The sequence below is a fragment of the Schistocerca gregaria genome, chromosome 8 (genome assembly GCF_023897955.1).
Source record: "Schistocerca gregaria isolate iqSchGreg1 chromosome 8, iqSchGreg1.2, whole genome shotgun sequence".
In the NCBI taxonomy this organism is placed as follows: Eukaryota; Metazoa; Arthropoda; class Insecta; order Orthoptera; family Acrididae; genus Schistocerca; species Schistocerca gregaria.
The window spans coordinates 340,368,540-340,394,472 of NC_064927.1; the positions used below are offsets into that span (position 1 = coordinate 340,368,540).

Below are 25,933 nucleotides of genomic sequence, written 5' to 3' on the forward strand. Positions count from 1 at the left end.
GTCCCTTGCCAAGAGGTTACATTGGCATAACGTTAGCAGGCTGTCTTTATATGAAAACTGCAGAGAAAGTCAGCAAATAGTAAACTGTAATTTACGAAAGATTATTTTCAATGAGCAGGGCCTAGTACAAAACGTTTTAGAAGATTTTGAAGTTAGTTTTTTTTTTCAGAAACTGTAGAGGTTACCATTTATGTAGACAACTAACCTAGGGATTATATCGGAGAACTAAGGCTTTTTTCTGTTCGAAGGCAAAAAAAAATTAGAATTTGATAGTAGGGTGAGATGTTGTAAACTGTTAGGCTGTGACGGCATGTTTCAGTACCATAGTAGGGAGAGTACTTCGCTGTGTACTGTACCATTTCCATTCCTCGAACGTCGGCGAGTGCCGTTATTGTGAGGAACAGCGCCGGTTTCCTGGCTTCCTGTGCACCGGTGCTGTTGTTCCGTCTGTTTTGCTTAATCCGGCTAAAGGATGGTGGTCTGCAATACCTATCTGTTTTCAAAGGCGAGTATATCCGACAGGCCGGGGAGTGTTATTTAATACCCTCCCACTTGGGGCGTTCAATAGGTAATTTAACACTTTTTTTTCTGAAAGCAGGTTGGTTTTATTCAGGATTCCAGTACACCATATTATTCCCCACTTGTTGGCAGCAAAACCCTATTTTTCAACGTAATCTCAATTCAGTGCGACGGCATTACGCCATCTTACGGGAAGGTCCTGCATGCCCACATAGTCCCACCCCACTGGTAGACGTCTTGCGGCAACAGTAACTTCCCCACCGTTGGAAGGTGCGAGATCCGGGCTGTAGGGTGGATGAGGAAGAACAGTCCAGTGAGGTTTCGTGAGCACCACCAACAGAGACGTTCACCTGAGCAACGAGGTGCCTGTGACCCGTCGATTATCTAGAATGAGTGTGTCCGAATGTTCCAACACAGCAGGAGTCACAGCTATATGCGACCGGCCGGAACGTGGGAGATCTGACACGTTTGCGCGACTGTGTTACAGTAGTGACAAAGGCCGCGCCCAACGGCTCACCGTGCTTCTGTTCGCTGTCAAGTCCCCGTAAACATTCTGCAACCGTCTGTGAATATCTGCGGTGCTCTTGATTTTCCAGCTCTGTGCTTGGAACGCACGTTCGGTGCACTCGCCATTTTGGAGGCGACGTACAGCGCCGCATCGTATGGGAATTTCATGAAACTGTAGGGGCTGAAGCGGGAATTTACACAATATTACACAGTCTACATTTTTTTTGACTGAAATTAGCCTAGAAAAAGAATTGAACGTTCACCGTAGAAGCAAACTACTCAGTGTTGGCAGGTAGCCGCACTTAACAGTGCTAAGAGCGATGACATGAAGTGGTCAGTCGAAATGTTTACTTGACACTCTTGAGACTGATTGGCCCAAAGGTATGCATGTTACAGTAATTTAGTGGTGCGTTTGGGAGCGGGTGAGGTCAGAGAAGTCGTTGGGCAGCCCTGGAGCCCTGGTGGGAGCAGGATGCGAGTCTTGAGCCCTTTCGGACGGAGGTGGTGTGGGGGTGCGTATTTCGGAAGTTAGTAATCATGGATTAGTAAAGTTGTTCTCTGTGTCAAAATATATGAAATTTGTAAATTTGTGGTAAAGTCTTATGGGACCAAACTGTGGAGTTCATCAGTCCCTAAGCTTCCACACTGTTTAATCTAACTTAAACTAACTTACGCTAAGGACGACGCACACACACCCATGCCCTAGGGAGGACTGTAACCTCCGACGGGGGGAGCCGCGCGGACCGTGATAAGGCGCCTGAGACCACACGGCTACCCCGCGCGGCTCAAAATATATGAATGAATGGTTTCACGACGATATGTACCGACAGAATTCTCTCGACATTCCAGCTGCGTCAAGTGCTTTAAAATCCATCAGAGAGACGGCGTCTCGATGGGGAGACCATTAGCTCCAGATACAGCCAAACTGTTCATAGAGTACTTTGAGGACATCGCCTTGTAAATGGCTCCCGCAGAGCCTAGTTGCTTTTATCGTTAGGTCGACGACACGCACGTTGTCTGGTCTCATGGACGTGAATAATTGGGAGAATTATTGGACCCTATCAACAATATCCGCGACAACATAGTCCACGGTGGAGGAAGAGAGAGTTGGTGCACTGTCATTCCCTGACGTCCTTGTGTGCAGTAAAGTAAATGTGTGTCTCAGCCTTAGTGTTTACCTGAAACCCACTCTCGCGGACCAATATCTGCACGCTAACAGCTATAACTGTCCGTCGCAGAAACGTTCTGTTCTGAGGACCTTGGTGCGTCGAGCGGAAGCCGCCTAAGTCGCTGAAAACCTGCCGAAGAAACTGAGCCGCTCACGGAAAGTATTCAAGGCAAACGGCTGCAACAACCGCCAGATTTCGCAAGGCATCTTTCCAGAACACGTAAACAGAAGTACCACCAGAGAGACTTCAAGAAGCTTGCGTTTCTGCTGATCTTTGGCTCAGTAACAGAGATCAGCCAACTCCTAAAGAGACATAAAAGCAATTCAGTCCTCAGGATTCCAACAAAAATTCGATAGCTTGTGAAAGACGATGTAAGCCTCAGAATGCCAGGAACACACAAATCTCATGTGGGTACGGATTGTTTTATGTCAATACCATTGACCTTCGGTACCCAGAGAAATCAGCGGTAGTAGAAATGCTTTAGAAAACGGACATCATATTCGAAGAGAAACCTGTGAGTGCACGGATTGATAGTTTCTGGGCTAGCGTTATAAAAGGAGCGATCGAGATAAAAATTTGTGACACTACCTTCAATAAAGACAGCGGCCCGCAGGTAAACACGGCTTGGGATCCGGCCACCGGAAGGTTGATGCCGAAGCGCAGCTTAAACATTACCTTATATCAAGCTGGAGCGAGCACCAGTTGCATCACAGAAGGCAGCGCAGCTGTATTAGGACGGTAGCAGCAACCAAGACAGTCACCACTTCACATCAGCCGTAGAGTATTCGGCCGAAAGCTCGTGAATTTTAAGCCACTTGAGGCGGCTGGAAGCTCGAGAGAATTTAATCAATATGTGTCAAAAAGTTCGGGGATTGTTGGGAAGTGCGTTCCCATGCGATGGTGTGGGAAACGTTTCAGTTCCATTGTGCTAGGTGCATCTCGCTGTTTTACAGCTCAGGAAGAGGCTGCCTAATATAGCGTGGAACACTGGCTAGCAGGAGGTGTTTCCTAACGAACGCAATGGACTTGGTGAGAGTTATTAGAAGATAATAAACTGCGTTTTGCTCCAATGAAAATTTGAATTGTGGAGTTTTCGTGTATGACCTTTTCCTCCTCGTCTTTTGACTGTGACCCTGTGTTGTTTATAGAGAATGTCTCTGGTAAATGATATTGTAGAATCCAGTCGGTGACGCTATAGACACTGACTGCGGTGTTCGTTGTCCAATATAATGATCGGATTTGGGAGCCTTCTGCAAGTCAGATTGATACAAGGCATTGAATAGTGGTGTAGAGGAAGTGACTATTTTAACCACGTTTCGCGAGTCAAAGTGATGATGGCGATCGTTACTTAACTTGATAGTACGTGTGTAGCAGTGCATACACGTTATCAACGTCAGCCGACAAACGTTTCGGAAAAAGTCTACACAGTAGTAAGTCTTGATGTTTCTCTCCCGCACCGCACAGAGCGACGAGTTCGTGAATTCTGCCCGCGGCCGCGTGTGGAACTTAAATCTGATGCTTCAGAAGCTCCGAGACAACTGACGAGAACGAATGTATCAGGTGCCAGTGCTAAGCAAAAATATCCACAAAGAGTCGTAGGGAGATCCTGAAATAGGGCTAATTTCATCACCACTGTAAAAGATGACAGCCAAAACAGTTGCAGGATAAAGATTTATTAAAAATTTTGACCAAGGTTTCGGTATATATAAATATACCTTCATCAGAAGTAAGAAAATCCTGAACAGGAAGACACTTTCATCAGCAAAAGCTTAGCATCGGAAATGAGGAAGAAAAAACACTAAAGCTTAAGTAACCGTGAAATTACCAGAGTAATTCAGGCACAATATCTTTTAGTTACCAAAATTACGTCCTGCAATGGAGATTAATAAAACAATTCTGCCACAGGCGTCGTCAATGGTTAAGACATCATCTCCATCGTCATATTGTACAAATGGTTGTGCAAACCTATGTAGACAGTTCATCCATCCGGGAAGTCAAAAATCTCAACGATTTCTGCCTGTTATCGAGAAAATGGTTCTGACAAGGTATCGGTCATGAATGTTGAGAATGTTTTAAGTTTGAAGTCGCATAACAAGTGACAAATATTCTTTTCTTGTGATATAACTGTAAATTAATAACTTTCGGATTTTTTCTTTCGGTTGTACTGTGAAACTTTGATTCTTGCCAAATTTCGTGAGTCTGTGAACGGGAAGTATCCTTCAGCATTTCATCAGTGAGTTTTAGAGTATCAAATATACAACGTAAATGGCCTATCTTTCGACTACATTGACTTAGAAGCTTAAATTGGTTTACTCAACCAAGAGAATGCAGACCCAAGTATGTGACGTAAATTTCAACTTGACACGTCTACCCCTTCCGAAGCAAAAAGGGTCATTAACAGACTGACAACCGAACAGACGGAAAGACAACAAAGTAATCCTTTAGGATTCCGTTTTTTGCCGATTGAGGTACGGAAGTTGGTTGGAGTCTCAGCAGCGGCCAACTTATGTCTACGCTCCGCGGAGCCGAGTAGTACAGCTAGCGAGGCTGTCGAAATATCGTATGAAAAATGTTACTCTTTTTTTGTTGACACATCGGAAATTTGGGGATTGCCAGTTTTGACAAAACAACCTTGCAATCTCTCTTTAAAAAAATTTTCCTTAATAAATAATATTAATTTCCTGAGACACAGAGCTGCAAACATTATTGTAATTGAAACTCTATGTGCAACTACGTTCCGGAATTTCCGTCACGTGACCCTCGCCGCCATCCATGTCGTCATCGTTCAGCCGGAGACGATAACAAACGTAAGCGACCAGGAAGTCAGTTCGTGTTTGGACTTTCCTCGAAGGAATCGAGCGGAAGGGCAACCTGTTTTGAATAACAACACTGCACCGTGGTTAATTATAGAATGTCTGTAAACTTGCGGCGTCTTTATGAACCAGTTGCAGCGCATAAGACGCGAACTTATTAAGGCCTTGTCAAAGGGGGCCGGGAACGGTAGCACTACGCAGGTCAGACAGCCGTGTAATTGAAAACAGCACAGGTTAGTGAGCTGAGCCCATACATAATTATTACTCATTTGTCGGCGGAGGGAGAAACTTCAGCATCCCTCAAGTTTAGGAACAAAGACAAAGTTAGGTGGAGGTGGATTCATATTATTCAAGAAGTTTGTCGTAATTCTGTGATTTTTCGTTTTTATGGATGAAAAGTAGCGCACTACGCACTGGTTGACAGTTGCTAAGGAGCAACTGACACGTGTTACGGGGCAACCGACAATTGCTACAGAACACCAGACCAGTGACGAAGGTTCTTGAGGAAACGATTAGTGCAATATTCGATGTGGTACGGCAACATGTCTGCACGAGATCGTGGAGGAGTAGTTGAATGGCTCGAAGCATGTCAGTGTCATTGCTGACGTCACGGTGACGGTGTGTCCAAAAGTGTCATCTTGCAATTAAAAAAGGTCACTGACTGCGGAAATGCTATACGAATGCATGCCGGTGGTTGTAGAGTGTAGACGAACCACCACACCGCGAGAGGATCGATACGTAGCCCTAGTGACGAAAAGCAACGGACATACCACTCCTAGGCAGATCGCGGCAGACCTGGCAACCTGCGATGGTACACTTGTACCTGCCATAACCATTTCGCGAGGGTTACAGCACGCTGGTTTGTATGCTCAGAAGCCTCCTAAATGCATCCCGTTTCAACCACACCATCGTCGAGAAATAATTCGTTGGTCCATGGAGCAGTTGGATGGGGTAAGCAGCAGTGATCCAGAGTGATGATCTCCGACGAATACCGCTTCACTGTGGCAGGTGATTCCGGTCACCAGTTGATGCGGAGAGTAAGAGGGAAACACGTCACACACCACAAAGTGTTCATAAACGTCATCGGCGCTGACCAAGGATAGTGCTCTGGGCACGAATTAGTGGCCGAACAGCGCTGTATGTCTTCGCGCGGGGTGGTTACAGCACAGCGGTATCTACATCTACATCCACACTCCGCAAGCCACCTGACGGTATGTGGCGGAGGGTACGTTGACTGCCTCTATCGGTTCTCCCTTCTATTCCAGTCTCGTATTGTTCGTGGAAAGGAGGATTGTCGGTATGATTCTGTGTGGGCTTTAATCTCTCTGATTTTATCCTCATGGTCTCTTCGCGAGATATACGTAGGAGGGAGCAATATACTGCTTGACTCTTCGGTGAAGGTATGTTCTCGAAACTTTAACAAAAGCCCATACCGAGCTACTGAGCGTCTCTCCTGCAGAGTCTTCCACTGGAGTTTATCTATCATCTCCGTAACGCTTTCGCGATTACTAAATGATCCTGTAACGAAGCGCGCTGCTCTCCGTTGGATATTCTCTATCTCTTCTATCAACCCTATCTGGTACGGATCCCACACTGCTGAGCAGTATTCAAGCAGTGGGCGAACAAGCGTACGGTAACCTACCTCCTTTGTTTTCAGATTCCATTTCCTTAGGATTCTCCCAATGAATCTGTCTGGCACCTGCTTTACCGACAATCAACTTTATATGCTCATTCCATTTTAAATCACTCCTAATGCCTACTCCCAGGTAATTTATGGAATTAACTGCTTCCAGTTGCTGACCTGCTATTTTGTAGCTAAATGATAAGGGATATATATTTCTATGTATTCGCAGCACATTACACTTGTCTACATTAAGATTCAATTGCCATTCCGTGCACCATGCGTCAATTCGCTGCAGATCCTCCTGCATTTCAGTACAATTTTCCATTGTTGCAACCTCTCGATACACCACAGCACCATATGCAAAAAGCCTCAGTGAACTTCCGATGTTATCCACCAGGTCATTTATGTATATTGTGAATAGCAACGGTCCTATGACACTCCCCTGCGGCACAACTGAAATCACTGTTACTTCGGAAGACTTCTCTCCATTGAGAATGACATGCTGCGTTCTGTTATCTAGGAACTCCTCAATCCAATCCCACAATTGGTCTGATAGTCCATATGCTCTTACTTTGTTCATTAAATGACTGTGGCCAACTGTATCGAACGCCTTGCGGAAGTCGAGAAACACGGCATCTACCTGTGAACCCGTGTCTATGGCCCTCTGAGTCTCGTGGACGATTGCGGGAAGATTATCCGTCCGTTTAGAGGCGCGACAGGTCCCAACTTCCTGTACATGTATCATAATGCCCGCCCATACAGGACCACGGAGTTGTTCGGCACACTGGAAAGTGAAGATAGTGATTGTATGGAATGACCTACGTACCCCCCGATCTGAACCCTATAGAGCAGAGGTAGTCAACCTTGTCCCTGCTGAGGCCTTCATATCGCTCCTGTCTGAAGCCTGTGTATCGGGAGAATGACTTACGCGTGCACGGTGACAGATGGTCTGAAGCGGGTTAAGCCGAGTACGTAGCTCTAATTTTGATCCACCAGAGTTCGGTAGCGGACAGATACGTTCAAGAAACAGGTCAAGAGAATGTTTTTGTGAATTGTTCTGTTTACTTCTTGAAGGCCTTATTGTTTATGTTTATACAGTTTTGTATATGTTTTTAGAAATGTGAATGATGCGTGAATGTGGTCTGAAATAAACATGTAGATCATTGTTGTACTGACAAACGCTGTACGAACTAGCGTGAGAAATTTTTAGGACAGTGTGAATGCAGTCAACGGGGAACTTCATATCATATGTTAAGTTCGTTTACGGTAATAGGAAAGCTAAATAGAGTGCAAATGAAAGTAGTTAATAACATAAGTATAATTAAATTATCTGAATGTTAAATATTTATTTCAGGAAAAAATGCAATTGGAAAGTGTGATATTTATTGGTTAGTCATGAAAAGCGCTTACTAACGCGGGATAATATTATTCTATTGGCCTTAAAGAAAACTGAGCAACCAGAAGGGAGTATTCTTCGTGCGTCTTTTCTCTTGGAGATAAATAATGCTTACAGCAGTCTGAAGAGTCGGAGCCCAGCCTTTCAATGGTACGGTCGTGTGTAGTGTGAGCTACCATGGCAGTTATAGTTTGCCGGTTTTAGTTGTTATAAATGTCTCAAAAGTGCTTTAAAGTGTAGACATACTTATTCCGGTGTGTTCGTTTAGAAAGTACGGATTTTTAAATAATTTTGTTCATGAGAAAAGACAGTAATTCCGCCTGGCATATTGAGCAGATCAGTGACCAAAATCTGGAGTGCTTTAGATGCCGATAAACTAATGCGATCACTTTCATTTAAGAACAATCCGTGTTTAGCAGCTGTTCAGGTTTCGGGAGATTAGTCACCATAAACGTGCTAACGGGAAAGAAAGGGTTTGTGCATGACTGTGTTAGGATTAGCACAGGATTGACAGTAAACTTTAATTCTAAACTTCAGAATATACCGAAGTTTCGCCGGTATTTCCACCTTTCATTCAAAATTGAGACCTTTCCCCGATCTTTAGAATAGTTACGTTGTATGCAGCCTGGTGCGAGTCGAGTCGCAGTATGGTAGGTTTCTGTTAGACTTTCTTACCGGCGATCTGCTGTGACAAGTTCACAGGCAGGCGCGGTTCAAACCCAGAAACGATTCTGGTACAGACGTCGAGATACTGGGACAGCGTTGTTAGAGAGGCCATCGAAATTCGCACCACTGACGACCTCATAAACCGTGACTGTGGATATACTCTTAGCAAGGCTTGGGAACCAGCGATTGGGTTAATCAAGAGTAAATCGAGCAAACGCATAGTTGTGACGACCACGGTGGACAGAGCCATCACACCGACGTCATCTCAGACGCCGTCGCAATCTGTTCCACCGCGAGACCGTGGCGCGGGGCGCGGACGGCGGAGGGAGCGCGCCGCGGGCGGAGGGTATTTAAATCGGCCGCCGCCGTGACCGAACCCAGTTCCCCCTGAGCACCCATAGCGTACGGATCTCCGTGCCGGCACGTTCACAGGAGCTCAGTCCGTCAGTTCACCTGATGATGGCGACATGTCTGATCGCCGAAATATTGTGCCCGTTGGACACTATAGACCGGCAGTACACCCGTGGATATTTTGATTATCAAATACGCCGGGAGAAACTCAAGAATCACAATTGTCGTTTTACGCTCCTAACGTGATTTTTGCCTCTGAAATGTTTGTATTCTTTTATAAAAAAACTGAAATGAAATTCAAATAATTTGAAAGTCCGCCAAAACGCTTCATTTCAGTCATGCGATGTCTGTAACGTCACTGGCTAGCTCGCAGCTCTTACTGTCATAACGCTAATCCACAGTGATGTCTTATTTAGGAATTTACGTATCGAAAATGGTGTGTAGTATCATACTGTACCAATACATCTATAAAAACTAGTGAAAAGTTTTTTTTGTGTGTTCCAAAGAATGAAAAGATGAAAAAAAGTGATTGCACTGTACTGACAAATTGCCACCACATCGACGCACAAATTCACTAACTTAATGATATAGTGCGCTGTGAAGTTAACATTAAGTCCGAGATATGCTTACCCACTGTTGAGAGCAAGGACAGCCTCATTCCACGAAACTGAACTCTTAGTGAAAATTGTCGTTTTATCCAAGTACACACAAATTGTTCGGTGGCTTAGTTGTTATGCTGGAACGGTAGTTCAGCGTGTTTGGTCAGAGGGTTAGCTGCCCTCTGTAATAAAAAAACTGAGTTAATGGATCAACGATGAACTTGAGTAGGCGTCATGGGGCGCCTACCCCGAAAATATAGAACGAACAATAAAGAACAAAAAGGGAGAAAATATGCCAATATGCTGCCGATATGCTTGAACTATCGGTCGGAGGATGACATTCACGTATTGAACAGCCGTTACGGCGCCTTTCGTGACCACCAGCGGCGTATGCCGGCCGCACATAATGCTACCCCAAAGCAGCAGGGCACCTCTACCTTGCTGCACTCACTGAACAGTGTGTCAAAGGCGATCAGCCTGACCGGGTTGCCTCCAAACAAGTCTCCGATGATTGTCTGGTAGAAGGCATACGCAACTCTCATCGGTGAAGAGAACGTGTTGCTAATCCTGAGCGGTCCATGCGGCATATTGTTGGGCCAATCTGTACCGCGCTGCATGGTGACATGGTTGCAAAGGTGGACCTCGCATTGGACGTCGGGAGTGAAATTGCGCATCATGCAGCGTATTGCGTACAGTTTGAGTCGTAACACGACGTCATGTGACCGCGCGAAAAGCATTATTCAGCATGGTTGCGTTGCTGTCAGGATTCCTTCTAGCCCAGCTTCAAATGTTGATTCTCAATAGCGTTCCTCGAAAGGAGAATTTCAGTACCTCCAGAGATCCCAGGTAGCAGTCATCCATTGCACAAGTAACCCTTCGGTGGCCTGAGCGGGGAATGTCATCGACAGTTCCTGTCTCTCTGTATCTCCTCCGTGTCCGAAAAACATCGCTTTGGCTCACTCAGAGACGTCTGTACATTTCGCTTACTGAGAGCCCTCCCTGCACAAGGTAACAATGCGGACGCGATCGAACTGCGGTATTGGCCGTGGTTGAACTACAGACAACACGAGCCGTGTACCTCCTTCCTGGAGGAATGACTGGAACTGATCAGCTGTTGTACCCCCTCCGTCTAACAGGCGCTGCTCATGCCTGATTGTCTACATCTTGGGCGGGTTTAGTGACATCGCTGAATAGTCAAAGGGACTGTGTCTGTGATACAATATCCACAGTCAACATCTATCTTCAGGAATACTGGAAACCGGGGTGATGCAAAACTTTTGTGATTCGTGCATTTACCTTCCTTCCTTGAAAAATTTGAACAGATTCGCACAATAGTTTGAGACATAAGTGGCACACACAAAAAGTCGGACAGAAAACGCCTTTTAATGGTCACAAAAGACGAATGAAGCTGGAGTTTGAAAACATATTTCCAATTTAATCCTAAGAATGATTTTTTTTATTTATTTGATTCAATTTAAACCGTTTCTGCGTATTCAGTTCATGTTACAATGAATTTTACGTACTACATTTAGTTTGACTTCAACTATCGTATCTCGACAACGGATACCTTCTATACCACTGCACCAGGAATTATATAATCCGCCACAGCAACGATTGAGATCAAGAAGACCAGCAAGTGTTACTGCAGGGCAACTCATTACGGATGGTTTTGATCTAAATGAAAGCTAGAGGCATGAATGGTCAACAAAAGCATTGGGAACAAGAGCCCCTCACCTTGATCCCACAAAGAAGCCGAAAGATTTTGACCTACCGAGGAAGCTTTGGTGCTGCCTCAACAGGTTAAGGACTGAACATGGTTGTTGTAGCTAGTTCAGGAACAAATGGGGCTGAATCAGTTCACCAATGTGTGGATGTAATCAAGAAGAGCAGACAAATGAACATTTAGTCCAAAGCTGTCCACTTTCTTCGTACACTGGAATTCCCGATGGCTTGTTCACTCTCACACCCAGCTTAATTAACTGGTTGAAAAACACGGACTTCAAGATTTAATCTTATATGTACATTGTATAAAATCATTTCCCTTATATCAACTGTAAGTAGAGAGGAAATGCAGTGAAATTATATAAGTGAAGAGATGAAATTCGATTATCATTAATTTACAATGAAAAATGAAGTGAAAAGTACATTTGTAGAAGATAGTGAAAGTGACCCCCCTCTAACATCAATGTACAACTGTGCGCGTCTGAGCAAATTCAGATACACCCACTGTAAAGTTAGGTGACCGATGGCGACACCTTCAAGGCTGACGTTGTCTTTCATTTCCTGTATTGTGAGTAGCTTTATTTCATAGACTTTCCTCTTCAAGTGTCCTCACAGGGAAAAATCAGATGCTGTTAGATCCGGCAAACGTTGTGGCCGTAAATGTTAACTGACGGTCCGGACTCATTCCAATGATACCATAGGGAGGTGAGGCATTATGCTCCATCTTTCTTGAAGAAGCAATATTGTCTTTCATATTCAATGAGTTGAGTACAAAACAGTTCAAAAATTTCCAGGTATGCAACTGTTGACGACAATGTAAAAAGTCATCGGTCCAACGATGCGCGTTGCCGTTACACAGCACCGAACGCAGATTTTTTCATCATGGAGGTGTCGCTGGCACACAATCCGTTACGCACTCCCTCGTGTTCTGTGAATTCAAATGACCGGAAAAAAGAAACCATGATTCACGGCCCATGATCTAGTGGACAGTGTTTCAACAAACCATCGTTCATGTTATTCAAAAGCCACGTGCAGTTATCTAGGAGTTTCTGTCATCCTCCCGTAATCGTTGTACAACCGTCATACGAAATGGCTTCACATTAAAACCTTTCAATAGCTGCAGGCATCTCCTACTGACATGCAACTGTTGGGCCAATTTACGTGTAGACTTTTATGGACTGAATAATTCTTCGGCGAATGTCTGCAATAACTTACGGTGTGCGAACTGGAGGAATTCTTTGTCGTTTTACATTTTACACAGATCCGTAGGTGCGCCAATTTTTTTTTTTTTGCAGACGTTGTATTGATCTCTTTGCTGGTAGTCCTCTATCCGGACACGAGAGCCCCAAAATTTCGCTAGTTTCCTGAATCAAACCTGTTTCCACATTTGTTTCCACAGTTTCAATACTTCCATCGATCGAGAAAGTAATTTTGCCGACCGAAAAGAGAAACGTCTAACTTCTGGCGGAAGTAGTAGAAGTATTGCGTCCGCATTCAAAGGGGTAGACGGGCTACTTCCAACTGCACCACCCTGCAGCAATTGAAACCGCCACTGCTTTTGTCAAAGCAGTGAGGGTTTAAATTGCTTTGTAAGACACTTTAATATCTACAGATGCTGTTGCGGATACGCATAAAGAACTCTTCAGGACGCGGGTAAAGATCTTGCGGCTGCGTTCACCATTTTCTTTATCCGCATAGACCTGTATCATTGGGCCAAACAACACAGGAACTGGACAGTAGCTGACTTAACGCGAGTAAAGCTGTCAAAGAGTTCACGATTTTGCCTCTCTTTTTTTAAAAATTCTGCAAGGCGTCGAGGACACCTACTCCACGACTCGATGTTTAAGCCGTAGCGTGTAAAGGATGTTGTTCAGGCCGGAGGTGAGTGTGTAATTTTTGGCGGTGTTTTTTTCCCTTGGCTTAGACTCACTCGTACCCTGAACAAGAACTGTGTTTACTCACATTCTCAGTCAACGCGCGTAGGCGCCATGTCACGGATTGCGTGGCTGCTGCCGCCGGAGGTTCGAGTCCTCGGGCATGTGTGTGTGTGTGTGTGTGTGTGTGTGGGGGGGGGGGGGGGAGTTCTTAGCATAAGTTAGTTTAAAGTAGTGTGTAAGTCTTAAGGACCGATGACCTCGGCAGTTTGATCCATTAGGAATTAACACATTTGAACTTTTTTTTTTCACCTTGACCGAGCGTTGCCCCTTCTAGATATTCATGGCGAGTATGTTGTGAACATCTCCGTCCTCCACGATTATCATACTCTGTTCATCTTGCGAATAAACCTGACGTAAACAAACGGAAACACAAACGTGATGATGGGTCAGAAGCCGTAACATGTACACTGGTGGTATTACGCTCTTGGAAGTAGGTCCTACTTATGTGTAAGATGTCTTACATATCTTATTACTGAGCTACATTAAATGAAAATTTAAAGATATTCTAATATATTATCAGCCATCAACGTTTTTATTAATCATGCTTTAGCTATGTAGTTTTTATTTCAAAATTCGTGTAGTCAGTTTCCATGCGGTTGTGCTCTGATTGTCGAGCTGTTAGTACGCAATATGAAAATGGCTGAGGTTGTTTCCTGCTCCGAAGTGAAAAACTTGTGTGGGACACGGTTAAAAAGTGCCGCGAAATAGGTCGTTCTTAAAGTTTTTCATGAATTTGCAGTAAAAAAGGTTTTGATGTTTTCGAGGAACTGTATCTAATGTAGATAAATTACCAATACCCGTTGGATGTATGGGGGAATCAGTACCGTAGTAGATAGTTAAACTTTCCACCATCATTATTTCTGAATAATGCACGTCTTGTTTCTAATTACATGTACCACGCGAAGGTCCTGCTTTCATTTCACATATAAATTCCTAGTTATCATCTTATGAAAGATTTAATTTTAGGACAAAAATAAAAAACCAAATACTCTTTCTTTGGACTATGTCCATTGTTTTGTACCACAGATGTAGTCTCACACGAACCAGAGTGAGAAGTGTCGCAGAAACATGAAAAACAATCATTTTCACAGCATCGAGCACACCGTACAAATGCTGCATTTTTACGTTTGTCGCTGTATCATTACATTATAAACCCAACAGAACTGATCTGGAGCCAAGTTAGGGGATTTGTCGCTTTCACGAGACCTTTGTTTTGCCAGATATACTGGAACTAACGCGCACAGCTTCTTCACACGTCACTGTTGAATGCTCGTGGTATATAGAACGCCACGTTGAAAAGAGGAGGAGGAAATGCGGGGCCTGGGTAGCTCCGTGGATTCTGTTGTTGATCTACTCGTTATCAACGTAGTAGATGACAGTTCCAGAACTGAAATGTGTTTTTCGGATTCGGATAAGGAAGGAGCTAAGAGATTACGAGACGAGTTTCTGTAGTCGGTATTCAACAATGCGGTGAGATCCGTGCAGTGTGATTTTGCACCACACACAGCCCGATCATAAAAATTATCTTGTGTTTAAGTAAGAATTTTCATCGCCCTTGTTTGTGATTTGAATACTATGTCACGTGAGAACGAGAGCCTTCCGCCTGGTCACCTATGAAGCGTGGAGTTTCGTCGATTCTTATTTTATTCTCTCTAAAAATTAAATGACAATCGAAACTATATTGTTTCTCTTTTAGTCTCTTTTTGCGTCTGAACTGCAACGCCGGCCGGAGTGGCCGTGCGGTTCTAGGCGCTATAGTCTGGAACCGAGCGACCGCTACGGTCGCAGGTTCGAATCCTGCCTCGGGCGTGCATGTGTGTGATGTCCTTAGGTTAGTTAGGTTTAATTAGTTCTAAGTTCTAGGCGAATGATGACCTCAGAAGTTAAGTCGCATAGTGCTCAGAGCCATTTGAACCATTTGATCTGCAACTGCTCACATCATTGCATGTTAGATGGACCAGCTGGCTGGCAAGTGCTGTCCTAGTTAAATGAGCCGGTAAAGCTGTTGTCCCCCATTATCTATGTGCGCGTAACACAGCATAAAGCGTATCCTTATGATCGTACTTGACTGTACTGGACAAAGCTTTCCTTCCGATCCACGTGAAACGAAACCCAACGAGATTAAATCAAACGCAGAACAACACATGGTGTAATGTTTACATCAAGTTATTCTTATGATGAACGCAGCATAGTCGTGTTAACAAGCTAAGTTTTTGGCACACTGTCGCACTTAGACTGGCGCGTCAGTTCAGCTTAAATAGAAAATCTTTGGGACCATTTTGAACGTCAGCTGAAACATGGTGGCAATCAGCACCCTCGTAATAGAACAGCTCCAGGAGATCTAATCACCAATGACAAGCACTAATTTATCGACAACAATGGTAAACAAACCAGTGAGAGGCTTTCGCTGCTTACGGCTTGCCGGAACGAACTTCCTAACATTACCAATATCGAGGTGTTGTTAAGCGTTATTAGCGTGAAGCGCCCTATGGCTGATTGTCTGCTGTGCTTATTTTGTCTTCAACGGATATTGCAGCTGTAGTCAGAAGCTATGCTCGTGTTGAATTCTCTTTCTAGCGCAGAATTTCCAACACCTTGACGTACATTAACAAAGTTAAAGGAACGGATTCCTTCGTTCCTCTATAAATTGTTTCCTTTTTTCGCGTTCTGTTACTCTAATTGAAATAGAATGTTGTACTGCGTTCTTGCAATCACAAGCCGGCCGGAGTGGCCTAGCGGTTCTAGGCGCTACAGTCTGAAACCGCGCGACAGCTACGGGCGCAGTTTCGAATCCTGCCTTAGGTTAGTTAGATTCTAAGTTCTAGGGGACTGATGACCTCAGACGTTAAGTCCCATAGTGCTCAGGGCCATTTGAACCATTTTGTAATCACAAGAGCAAGAAGGGACAGGAAGAGACTATCGAAGTCCATATTGGTAAGCAGAAAAAAAAATTGAGTTTCTGATAAGCGCGAGGGTGACCGAGGCCCACAGGGAGATTAAGGTGCCTTCCCAGCTGTGGCTGAGAGTGTGTCCCCGATAAGCCCCGTAACGGCAGCTGTACGTCATCAGGGTCGGGGCAGGGGCCATCGCCACAGTTCCTGGACTCTGTACGAGATTGTGCCACTGAGCGAGGACGAAGCGTCACTCTTTCGAAACAGCGCGTCGCCGTAGCTGTCACCACTTTCAAAGATCGTAAACATATCCGCTGTCTGCCGTATCGCACACAGTGACTCCGACAGAGTGACAACTAGCAACAGGTGCTTCTCAAACTGTGAGGTTTTCCAGATATTACATTACTCCATTCCCGTCGTATCTTCCTCCCCAGTTTTACCGATGTGCTCTCAATGTTGCTGCTTATACCTCTGAATACATTCTACGTTGTTGCTACTGTTCTTGCTGCTACCGTTTTCAGTCTGAAGTGCCGTTTGATATAACTCTCCGCTAGGCCATCGCGTTCTGCAAGGATCTCTATAGGATTTCTAGTTTATTTTTCGTATTCTAGGAAAGTGACGTAAGCCCTGTTTTCATTCGATGTGTCATATTTCATGTGTGTATACTGGACATTCCTCAAACGATACTAGAGTTCGAACGGGATCGAGATTCTCCGGTACGCCGCAGCGTCAGATACAGTATCGAACTTGTTCGGACTATCACGTGACATTTGACTCACGTGACGCGTGTGCAAGGGAAATGCAAAAAACTACGAACTTGCATAACAATAAACTATGACTGCATAATTTTTACACCTTCGTGAAACAGTGGAGGAAACAGCATAAAATCCTACTACTCTGCCGGCCGGAGTGGCCGAGCGGCTCTAGGTGCTACAGTCTGAAACCGCAAGTTCGAATCCGGCCTCGAGCATGGATGTGTGTGATGTCCTTAAGTTAGTTAGGTTTAAGTAGCTCTAAGTTCTAGGGGACTGATGACCTGAGAAGTTAAGTCCCACAGTGCTCAGAACCAAGAGCCTATTACTGCACAAACTCTTACTATGCTTGTTTAAATCTGCAGTACGATGTCTCATGCAGTAACTTCCAGTATGTATATGAAAACATTTATGCCGGTTTTTAAGTAAACGTAAAAAAAATTCTGCTCGAGTGAACCCAGCATAATATTTTACTTTATTCCAGGATGAGATTTTTTCTCTGCAGCGTAGTGTGCGCTGATATGAAACTTCCTGGCAGATTAAGATTCGCAGAAGTGCTTATTTGTGAGAAGGTGAGCTACCCTCTGTAATAAAAAAAACGGAGTGAGCGGATCAACGAACAACTGTCATCAGATGTCCGCCCCGAACAAATTCAACGAGCAATATTGAACGAAATTAGATCAACGAAAAAAGAAAGAAACAGTTCGTAGAGCACCTGATAGCGAAAGGCGAAAGTACAGAGTTCGACTCTCCGTCCGGCACACAGTTTTAATCTGCCAGTAAGTTTTTTTATTTTGTTATTAGAGCCGGTAATGATTAACCAAGTTAGTTTCAAATGAGCAAATCGGTCCCTGATCACATATTAACAGAAATAACGTTACCAGATGTTTATCAGCTTAAAAAAAAGACGGCAACATTCAAACGAAACAATTGAGAACTGAGCGAGAGATAAACGTCGAACAAGCGGAATGTATTGCAACAAAGTGACTACAGTTTTTATCGCGAGAGGAAATTAGTGAGGAATGACCGACCTTGGAAATAGTACGATCAAGCCTCACTATATCGCCGGACGAGCGTAAGCTAAAGAATCACACACAATCATGATTTTAACCTTTTATTTATTTATTAGTTGCCATTGTTACGCGTTACCAGCACCTGGAAGATATTTTTTATTGCTAAAATCCTCAGTGTATTAAAAATGCTTTGCAAGACAGATCGTTGTGATAGTACCAACAAAACCCACTAGATCGCAGGCAGATCAAAACATCGAACAGAACCCGAGATTTCTCGAACTGTAACGTAAATTGTTCGAATAGATCGAGTAGTGTTCAAACACAGCCCTACTTTTCGATAGTCGATGTTCTGATAAGGAGAACTGCCCTTCGCACCGACCTCAGATTTTACGGGAAGAGAACCTAGTGGACAGCCCCCCGTCAAAAACGGAACTCAGATCGAGCATGAAAACAGGAAGAAGGTGCACTGAACTGTGGAAAAAAGGGGAACGGTGAACAGTGCAAGGACAAGAAGTGCAACATAGAGCAAAGCGAAAAAAACGTGGCCTCTTGGTTTGCAAAGTTCACTCGCACTATGCTTTTATTGTTTTCCTTCGCTGTTCACTGTATTCAAATTTGTGACTGTCCTAGTGTATGGTCTGTTTGCAAAAGGGAGGTATGAGGAAGGGACCTATAATGAAAGTTGATTCTGCACAGCTACTCTATTAGCAGCCAAAAAAGAAGTGACTTTCGAATTAGAATCGCAAACGTTTGATGACAAGGGGAAGGTCAACTGAATCCTCCACCAGAAAACACGTCTGGTGTGTCATACACGGCATTAGTAAAAGTACATGTGTCGTATGATAGGCATCTTTTATCGACGCAGCTGATTTGTTCGCATTATGAGTGAGTGAAGTATGACCCCTATTGTTGTAAGTGTTGGAATGAATGAGAGTGTGATTACTCCCAAGGAAATGATGACAAAATAGTGTGTCCCATAAGCTGCAACGAATGAACGCAGCAGTTTCACGATCACACAGCTTATCTGTGCTCTGTCAAAGAAAACGTTTTTAACGTTTTTGAAGCTGCGTTCTGTTTTCTTACCATATGGTGCATATTCTGTTGCCAAGACTGCCGAAAGAGAACAAACATTTCAAAGAATGAGCGGACAATTCTTAATGTTTTAAAAAAAATAAAAAAAAAGTGGCACTGGGGGTTTTGAACAAGGCTCGTCCGTTTTGCAGTCGAACGAAGTGACTTTTTTTTCCCACAGTTCAGTACATCTTCCTGTTTTTTATGCTTGATCTGTGTTCTGTGTTCAGTTTTTGACGGGCTATCCATTGAGTCATCTTACCAATAAATCTGAGGGGATTGTGATGGGAAGTTTCCTTCGTGAGTACAGGCACAGTGATCTTTGATTGTCAGTAGCGTTGTTGTTTCAGTAAGCATTCTAAGCAAGTTAGAGTGTCAGATGTTTGCTATGTTACTGAGCGGATGGAAATGGCTTCCAGAGCACAGAGAAAAAGATATAGAGATGGATGAATTGTGAATTACGATTTAGCAAGGATTATTTGTACTAGTGAAGATTATCAGATAATGTTGGTTCTGCACTGCTTGCTTGCGCGTAGTTATGTCTTTCATTAACGAAAAGTTTTGAATGACATTCTTCTTTGCTAGTTTGGGTCAGTTCATTTTCCAAACGAGAATAAGTAAAGTTTTCTATTCACATAGCTTGCACTCCATTATCATTTTCAGTGGTTAGTTTCGTATCGGAGAAATATTTCTTACAAAAATCATTTTTTAAAGATGACTATAATAGTCAGACAATGCGTTTTTCTGTAATGCAGTTGTTTAAAGATTAGTTTTTCTTCAGGCATGGAGGAAGTTCGTTTCACCATCGTCTCCTCCCGAAAGAATTTCGTATTTTATGATTGTGTGTGTCTCTGCATCGCACTTAGAGGAACACTGTTGGTGAAGCTCAGACATGAACTCCTTCCAGTAGTCGCACGTCCTTGCATTGCGCTTACGCTAGACGTTCCTTGTATTTATCTTGATTTATGTTGCGCTTCATATTTTATGTTCATCACTTTGGGCAGTATTAAGAATCAGTCAAAGGTAATTTCAGAAAAAAAAATAGTACGGGCAGTTACAGTACAGTAAGGCACAGTAAAATCATTCATAGCTGGGTGTCGGGTTTGAAAATTATTAGATTAAGTATGCGTAAAGTACAGTTAAGATTACAATTCTTGTCAGTATTCTCACAGGGCAGCGTTGCATTCACATGTGTGTTGTTCAGTGTTCAGAAATTTAAGTTAGTTCTTGAGTAAGTAAATTTACGGGGCATTTTTGTAGAAACATTTTGGTTATTTGTTCTCTCAAAATTCTATTGGTACTTCATGTAATATTTTTACTCTCTTCGCTTTTGTGTTGGACTATGCATGTCACGCATTGTGACGTCACGTATAATAGTACCTGTACTGAAAGATTTCTTTAATGTTTCTTTCGGTAAGTTAATTAAAAATACCGTTACACAAGTTAAATTTGGGTGACTCACCTTATCAGATTGTGTTTTCGTTGTTACAGCCCTTGCATTGTTCAGGACAACAATATGGATACACGAGTTACACGGAAGAGCAGTTCACTTTTCTCCAGTTTCGGTTCATAAAAGTAAACATGAGAAAAGTTACACTTCTATTAATAGTGCAACCAACATAAACTTGAACCTGTTTGTTGTACCCAAACCATGATTTCCCCACTAAAATTTCTTCCGCTCACACTCCCCCCCCCCCCCCCCCTCCACCCCAATTACTAAATTGACTATTCCTTGATGCCACAAGACTTTTCTGCCATCGATCCTCTGTTAGCTAAATTCCACCATAAATTTCTTTGGTGTTAGATTCTATTCAGCGCCGCCTCATTTGTTACCAGTTATCAACACACAACAACGAGAGATTTTGTGGTCACATTCCTGACGACAGCAGTTATACTCCTGAATTACGTGTGTAAATGTACTTATTTAACTTCCTTCTTTCAACACAGTGCGAGACAAACGAATGCGAAATGTTAGTGAATGACCTGAGTACAGGAGGAATGGAAGTAGTTTTACCAAAAGTCAGTGCTTATAGGCACTGCCTTCAGAAGTAAAGGAAGAAAACCTGAGAGATTTAGGGAGTATATGGAAAGTCTACTCAAGAGTAACTGCGCAGCTGCGTAATACGGTGAAAAAGACAAACGGAAAAATAGGGCATTCTACTGAACGCCCAAAGTTTGACAGAGCATTGAGGGATCAAAGATTGCAGCTGTAAATAATGGATATCTCTTCGAGAAATGTTTAATGAAATGAAATGGTCAGGAACTGCAAAGTTATTCCAAAGCTTGTGAAACGTAAGAGACGTCTTGGGGCAGTGCTCCAGTGGTCTGGTAAGAAAAATTCATGCTTACAATACTGGACAGAATAACAGCTGATAATTTCCGTAAATATCATACGACCAGCTTCAAATCCTTCCTCTTTGTTCAACAGAATGACGTACAGAGCACACAGACAAAATTTTCATTTATTTGTGCTTCAGAAAGGAGGCAGATATGCCCAGAGATTCTGATTTTATGCTTGCTAAAACCTTGTAGAAAAACAAAGGTAAACACGCAGGATGCACAGGCTGCGACGGCTTTTTCTTTGTTGGACATTATTGTGGGCAGTGGCGCTGGTGTGTCGAAAGTTTGGAGTTAACGGCAAGTAGCAGCGATCCCAGCGCCACGAATGCTGCAGTTCGGAGACTGTACCGATATCACCACAGTCCGTGTATTAGGAACAGAAATGACACTTTTATCCTAAGACAACAACGACACTGAAATAACCACAATTTATGGTGGTCCCCAAGGCATTATAAAAGGTGGGACGTGGTTTTTAATAGGATGCGTGATCAGTATCGTCAGCAAGATCTGCACGTCAGTACGCCCATGCAACATTATGCTTCTCCACATCACCCTAGGACCATCAAAAGGATCATGTTCGACAATGTTCTTGGATGCATGACGACGTCCCACCTCTCGCCCTACGAGGGTACACCCAGAATGACTTCTCAGACTGAACCTGCTCTAATCCGAGAAAAGCATGCGACCCACCCATTTTTGGATCACTCCTTATCCGCTTGTCAACATCGCAAGCCGTGGCGCTGATGTGTGGGCGTCAATGAATGATAATGTACTGGTCGTCGGGCAATAAGAACACCCCCATGCCCGGCTACTGTGGTAAGTGAGACTCCGTGCCTTGCAGTCCTGTTAAACGTCGTTGCAACTGCACTCGCTTTTTGATGTGGGACTTTTCTTGCTTTTTGCACAGCTTATCGGTCATCTGCTAGTGCAATTGACCTCCGACGACAATCTTCTCTCTTTCTGGCAGTAGTACCTGTGTTTCGGAACGCTCCCAATGCTAGTGAAACAGTGGTGTGAGCAGTACCAAACTCTAGGGTTACACTCACCACACTTCGTCATTCTTCCAATTTTCCGATGAGTCTTCCCCCTGCGAGAGCATTCAAATGTTGCTTCCGGGTCATGTTGCAATGAAGACCACCACCACAGTGCATCGCAACGTTTCGCTGATTGACACACACTGCCGTTTCCCGATCTTCAACCACCTCCTGTGGCGTCGCTATAACCCATTTGGTCCGTGTGGCTTCCAGGTTCCTATGCCCAATGGGGAGACCGCACTTTCATTCCTCTCCACCGAGTTGCTAATGTTCACGTCATCTATCTCGTCCCCGAGTTTTACACAGCAATGTATAATTTAATGAAATATGCTTGTACATGTAACTAAAGTCGGACAGGACAGAGCTGTCAAGTACTAGGGGTCCTTATTGACTGCTAAATTTACCACGCCTATCATTCAAACGGTCATTGGGTGATGTCTGTAAACGTGTCTGGAGCAGCATCTTCACCCTTGTATTGCCTAACAGGTATTCTTTCCGTGTGTCTGCGCAGAATCTCGTGATCAGGAACGACACGCAGACGTTCCAGTGGTGGGTGGATCCCCCGGTGCAGCCGCTGGTGCGAGTCTACATCTTCAACTACAGCAACGCGCTTGAGTTCGAAGCCGGGAGTGTGGAGAAGCTACATGTCAACGAAGTGGGGCCTTTCGCGTTCAGGTAAGTTGACGACACGTTCTAACTACTCAGATTTCCCTAGCCTGCATGCGTAATACACTATGTCCAAGATAAAAGCAGCACTGTTCCAACATTCTGGCGAATGTTTTCTTCTAGTTACTCTACAGCCTTACGATTATTTCCGTGCAGTTTGGGTATATTTAATGTTCCTGCAGTTAAAAGTGCAAGCAAACATGCTTGATGATAGGCGACTTCACACCTTTACTAAATGGACAGTCTCCTGTGAACTCTTCGCGAATTTAAAACAGCTGTAGACGAGGGTAGCTGCACCTTGATGGAAAACTCTGCCTTTAATTTTCCTTTGATAGAGAGCAGAAATTCTTGAAAATTTGAAGATGCACCTCTGTATCGACAGTAGTTGTAAAACATATCGGGCCGATAATTCGCCTGCCAGAAACCGCACAGCAACTCTAATTTTCTTTCTTCCAGTTGTGAAGAAGATCTGATATACAATGTGTGGCTTTTCAGTGACCCCAGCGTCGATTAGTCTGTCCATTCACATCGGTGCAAAGGTGAAACCCTGCTTCATCACGCATAAAATACAGTAGCAGGTACAATTCGCCATCCACAGTTCTTCGAAGAAAATACGCGCAATACCTAACTTTCTCTATCAGCTCGAAGTAATGCCTCAACACACGTATCGCGATAGGCTTTCATTTAGTACGTTTATCGCCATTCTGTTGCGAAAGCTGCCTGACGGTTCATTTTCGTATTTGATGACAAACTACAGTTTTCAAATAATGAAATTAAGATTAATTGTAATAGACAGAGATGTACGAGCTCGGATGGCCTAAGTCGAGAGGCGACAGCTCGCGGGAAATCTTGGTTAGAGTCCCGGTCCCGCACAAATTTTCGCCTGTTACTTTAGGTAGTACATCTGTACATATGGCAGTTAATTTGTATTCAGACTAGCTTTTATTTTCTGCAAAATGCGTGCAATTAGTTCCGGAGTTAGAATGAAACCCTGCGGTTACGCATTGAATTAGAGATATCGCCACTGAGCCACCACTTCATCAACTACTGAACACTAATTTTTGTAGGAATACTGGAGCTCGGGAATTGAATAAGGATAATTTCACGAGTCAAATGAACCACAGCAGATATAAGCTTTAACTATAGACAAGTAATCCAGCATACGTTACTCGAAAACCTGAAAGAACGAGGAAAATGAACTCGAAGCAGCTCAAAGCAATCAGCAACAATCGACGCGGTGACAAATAACGACGCCCGTTATGTGATTGTAGATCAGGCGTGTGGGGAAACTGTAAAATAACTTGTTTGTTGCTGAGCTTTGCCGCTTTTATTTTGGACACACTATAGGTAGGATATGGACTGATGAAGCGAGAAGAAAGTGAGCCTTCTTGGTATAACGGGGCTGTTGGTATTTATAGGAACAGGAGTGAGGTATGCCGAAACAGTATATAGAAGTTAAATGGCATGTACGGGCATACATCCAAAACAGGCTCGAGGAATGTATGAATATGTATCGATGAGAGAGAGAGAGAGAGAGAGAGAGAGAGAGAGAGAGAGAGAGAGAGAGAGGTTATCGCAAGTAGAAATAGAGAAATGGCATAAAGTGAGAAACGGATGATATGGGAACAAATGAGTCTTTTGTCACCAGTGTTCAGACTGGTTTGATGCCGCTGTTGTGTCCAACCTGTTCACCTTACGTCAGAGTAGCACTTGCACCCCATGCCCTCAATTATTGGTCGGATATATTCGAATATGTCTTCCACTACTATTGCTACATTCTGCAACTCCTTCAAATACCACGGAACTTAATCCCCGGTGTCTTGATGCCTATTTCGTCATCCTATCTTTTCTTGTCGACGTTAACCACACTTTCCTTTCTTCTCCTATTCTGTAGCGAACTTCTTCATTCTCTATTTCACCAGTCTCCCTAATTCTCAATATCCTTCTATTGCACCACCTATCCATCGCCTAGCTTCCCTTTTTTTCTAGTTCTAAAACAGTCCATGATTAATTTTCATACAATGCTGTGCTCCAAGCGTACATTCTAAGAAATTTATTCCTCAGCCTAAGGCCGATTTTCGATATCACTAGATATGCCCTTATCGTGTTGATGGCCGCGGTCAGCCGTTTTCAGGCTGCTGCCTCGGAGTGTAGCTGCAGTGGGGAGTCTGGTGCGTCGCAAGGTACACCCCAGGTGTTACATGCTTCACCCACTGTCCCTGCTGTCGAGACATCTTCGCGGGTACTGGGCGCGGTTGGGCCACCCTCTCCAAGGGGAGAGGCGGGTTCAGCGGCGTTCGTGGTGCACGAGGCGGAGGGTCAATGTGGAGGCTGGCAGTGTGGCATCGCCCGCTCTGCCTGTGAGTGGACATGTGGCCGCTCCTTCAGCAAGGTCCGAGCAGGCACACGGGGGGAGGGGTTTATTAGTTATTGGGAGCTCCAACGTTAGGCGGGTGATGGAGCCCCTTAGGGAAATAGCGGAAAGGTCGGGGAAGAAGGCCAGTGTTCACTCTGTCTGCTTGCCGGGGGGTCTCATCCGAGATGTGGAGGAGGCCCTACCGGCGGCGATAGAGAGCAGTGGGTGCAGCCGACTGCAAATTGTTGCTCATGTCGGCACCAATGACTCCTGCCGTCTGGGTTCAGAGGTCATCCTCAGATCGTAGAGGTGGTTGGCGGAGTTGGTGAAAGCGGAAAGCCTCGCTCGCGGGGTGGAATCAGAGCTAACTATTTGTAGTATCGTTCCCAGAACCGATCGCGGTCCTCTGTTTTGGAGCCGGGTGGAAGGCTTAAACCAGAGGCTCAGACGATTCTGCGGAGAGCTGGGGTGCAAATTTCTCGACCTCCGCTATCGGGTGGAGAAATG

The 25,933-nt window shown here is 44.2% G+C and overlaps 1 protein-coding gene across 1 annotated transcript in view; it reads left to right on the forward strand.

The window, feature by feature from the left end:
- Positions 1 to 25,933, forward strand: part of LOC126285385 (lysosome membrane protein 2-like) — a 330,549-nt gene that overhangs the window by 185,116 nt on the left and 119,500 nt on the right. Inside the window, exon 3 of the mRNA XM_049984724.1 lies at positions 22,916 to 23,079. Within this exon, the coding sequence (XP_049840681.1) occupies positions 22,916 to 23,079 (164 nt within the window). The remainder of the gene's footprint in view (positions 1 to 22,915; positions 23,080 to 25,933) is intronic.